Source organism: Egretta garzetta, unplaced genomic scaffold (genome assembly GCF_000687185.1).
Source record: "Egretta garzetta isolate BGI_Z169 unplaced genomic scaffold, ASM68718v1 scaffold904, whole genome shotgun sequence".
Classification (NCBI taxonomy): Eukaryota; Metazoa; Chordata; class Aves; order Pelecaniformes; family Ardeidae; genus Egretta; species Egretta garzetta.
In genome coordinates, this window is record NW_009259525.1 from 35,588 (window position 1) to 38,524 (window position 2,937).

Genomic DNA, 2,937 nt, shown 5'->3' on the forward strand with positions numbered 1-2,937 from the left:
AGATTTATGCAGGTGCTTAAGTTTCCCCCCCGCCGGGTGAGCGATCCCCTCGGCGGCCGCCAGCCCACCGCTTCCCACCGGCAAAGGCAACGTGGGGGCATGTGGGTGCGGGGCCAGGCTCCCCCTCTGTATCAGCAGCGCTGCTGGATGGGTCCAGAGGATTTCAGTGCTGTTGGTTTGACCTGACCCAGGCACGCCGCAGGGGAGAGGAACACCGCTGGGCACTGCATCCCGTGACCTCCATCAAAAGGCCAACATCGGAGGAACGGAGGCCCGGCAAACCGGGAGGTCCTCCTTAGGCTGCAGCCAGGTATTGCACCCCTGGAAAGGCAGCCAGCAGCAACGGGAGCTGATGGAGCAAGGGCCGAGCCGATGGCCCAAGGAGCAGCCCACCCTGGGCTTGCACCCCCAGCACCGGGACGCTGGGCACAAGCGGGGAGCGTTGGCTCTGTTTCCCCCTTGCAAGGCGTCCTGCTCCCCGGCACGAGGGGGATGAAGCAACCCCCGCCCCCCCAAAACCACCCCTGCCCTCTCCTGCTGGCACAGGGTCAACGTGGTGATGGAAGTGTGTGGCCCGATTTTTTTCCTCCCTGCAAGGGCAAGGAGAGGCAGGGCCCGCCGCAGCACGGCAGGGCGGGCAATTAAACCTCGCTTATCCGATTACCACATCTCCCTGCACCAGAGCCCGGGAGATGCCAAGCCCAAATTACGCTCTAATGCTGGGCTGGGTGGAGGTCTGCTGATGCTGGAGGCTTGCCCGATAGCTCCATCAGCCATGGCAGGGGCCTTCTGCTCGCGGGGGAAAAGGACTGCCTCTCCTCATCATCCTCATCACCACCCAGCCAGCCGGGCTGAAGGAGACAGCCCTGGGCTCCAAGGTGGGTGAGCTCTCTGGGGTCCGCAAAACCAAATCAGAGACTCCTTAAATTTTCCTCCAAGGGGTAGCAGAAGTTTTGCCATTGTGCAAGGTCTCTAGACGCGGGTACGTCCAGCAACGGGGACAGCAGCTGGGGCTGAGGCTCAGCTGGGAAATGGCCAGGAATGGGAAATGGGGGAAAAAGCAAAAGCTTTCCAAGCAACGAAGCAATTTGGAGGTGCCCAAAATCCTGCCAGCCTGAAGGGGCCGGGGAGGCAACCAGCACATCCCTGTCACTCCTGCTGACAGAGCACCAGGCTTTGCTGCCTGGCCCCGACGTGGCCAAAGGGCCACAAAAACGCATCTGCCCCTGCCCTGGTAAGCGCTGGGTTTTATCACGGTCTCCTGCTCCAGAGCTGGCCCATGGGAAAGCCTTCCCCAGCACCGCAGCAGCCCCCACGGCCACGGCAGGACCATGGCAGTCCCCATGCCAGCACCCTGGGTGGCACGGGGGGGTTACAAGAGGAGACTGGTGCTTGTGAAAATGGGCAGAAGCAGGTGAGAAGTTACCAAACGATGGGTGAGGAGCTACCGAGCTGTGGGTGAGGAGCTACCGAGCCATGGGTGAGGAGCTACCAAACCATGGGTGAGGAGCTACCGAGCCGTGGGTGAGGAGCTACCGAGCCAGCTTCATTTCAGGAAGAGCGCGGTGAGGCCAGCAGCATCCCAAGGGTGGACGCAGGAACGCGGCACTGAATTGCCGGCCAGAGCCATGGTTTTGCTTGGAAGCACAGCTGACATATTTTTCACTTGACTTTTCACACCTGCAGCCTCAAGCACCCCATAAAAAGCCCCAGGAGAGCGGTGAGGAGCCTGTGATGCTTGGGCCGCAGAGGAGCGGGTGGTGCTTGGCTGCCATCAATTTGCCAGCAGCAGAGAACTTGCCTCCAAGGCTACACCAGGGCCTCATGCAAGAGAAGTCCTTTGCCCGGCAAGGGAAAACCACAGCTTGGAACCTGTGATTGCCGAGAGTGAGTGCTTGCTCCTGGGCTTTCTACAGGGAACGACAACGAGGTGCTCTTTGGCCAGGCACGGAGCGAGGTCACAACATCCAGAGCCAGCGGTGGCTTGCTAAAACGGGCGGTCTTGTCCAGGATGGGATAATTGCTGGGTGGCGGTGATTTGGCAGAGCCTGGCGGCTGCGCGGGGGCAGCACGCAGGGATCTGCCTGCACGCCGGGGCTGTGGTTTGCAGGAGGAACTCTGCAGCTCCAGCCGCCGGCGGATAATTCGGGAGCTGCCCCTAACGGCAGCGCTATGGGAACCCGGCTCTGGGTCGCAGAGCTGAACGAGCACCAGAGCCAATGCAACGGGAGGTTCGAACATTAACCCCCTCCGCTCAGAAAGCATTGAAGGAGAGAGGGCAGGACCCGATCCCTGAAACTCCCTGGCACTGGAGGAGCTCGGAGCTTTCGCATCAGCAGGAGAAGCGACCAGTCTTGAAAAGACGTTGCCGCCGCAGGTGACCAACTGCATCTCCTGAGATCCCTTCTGCTGGGGACGGACCCCCCGGCCAAGCCCAGGGGCTTATTCTTCTACTTGCCTTCACCTCCCTCCCCACCCTTCCAGAAATCTTTCTGCAGGGAATTGCCTTTAGGATGCAGCGGGGTGGAAAGCTGGAAAGCACTAGCACCTCCGAAGGCAGCTCTCCACCCTTGCGGTGCGAGCGAGCTTTCCTCTTGCCCTCGGATCTTCCCTACGGAGCTGCGTTTCAGGGAGAAAAGTCGGCAGCGGCTTCGCATCAGCAGGAGAAGCGACCAGTCTTGAAAAGACGTTGCCGCCGCAGGTGACCAACTGCATCTCCTGAGATCCCTTCTGCTGGGGACGGACCCCCCGGCCAAGCCCAGGGGCTTATTCTTCTACTTGCCTTCACCTCCCTCCCCACCCTCCAGAACATCTTTCTGCAGGGAATTGCCTTTAGGATGCAGCGGGGTGGACCTGGAAAGCACTAGCACCTCCGAAGGCAGCTCTCCACCCTTGCGGTGTGAGCAAGCTTTCCTCTTGCCCTCGGATCTTCCCTAC

General features: G+C 60.8%; 1 protein-coding gene across 1 annotated transcript in view; it reads right to left on the minus strand.

The window, feature by feature from the left end:
* Positions 1–2,937, minus strand: part of LOC104125112 (ras-related and estrogen-regulated growth inhibitor) — a 9,057-nt gene that overhangs the window by 4,786 nt on the left and 1,334 nt on the right. Inside the window, exon 2 of the mRNA XM_035893052.1 lies at positions 2,477–2,619. Within this exon, the coding sequence (XP_035748945.1) occupies positions 2,477–2,619 (143 nt within the window). The remainder of the gene's footprint in view (positions 1–2,476; positions 2,620–2,937) is intronic.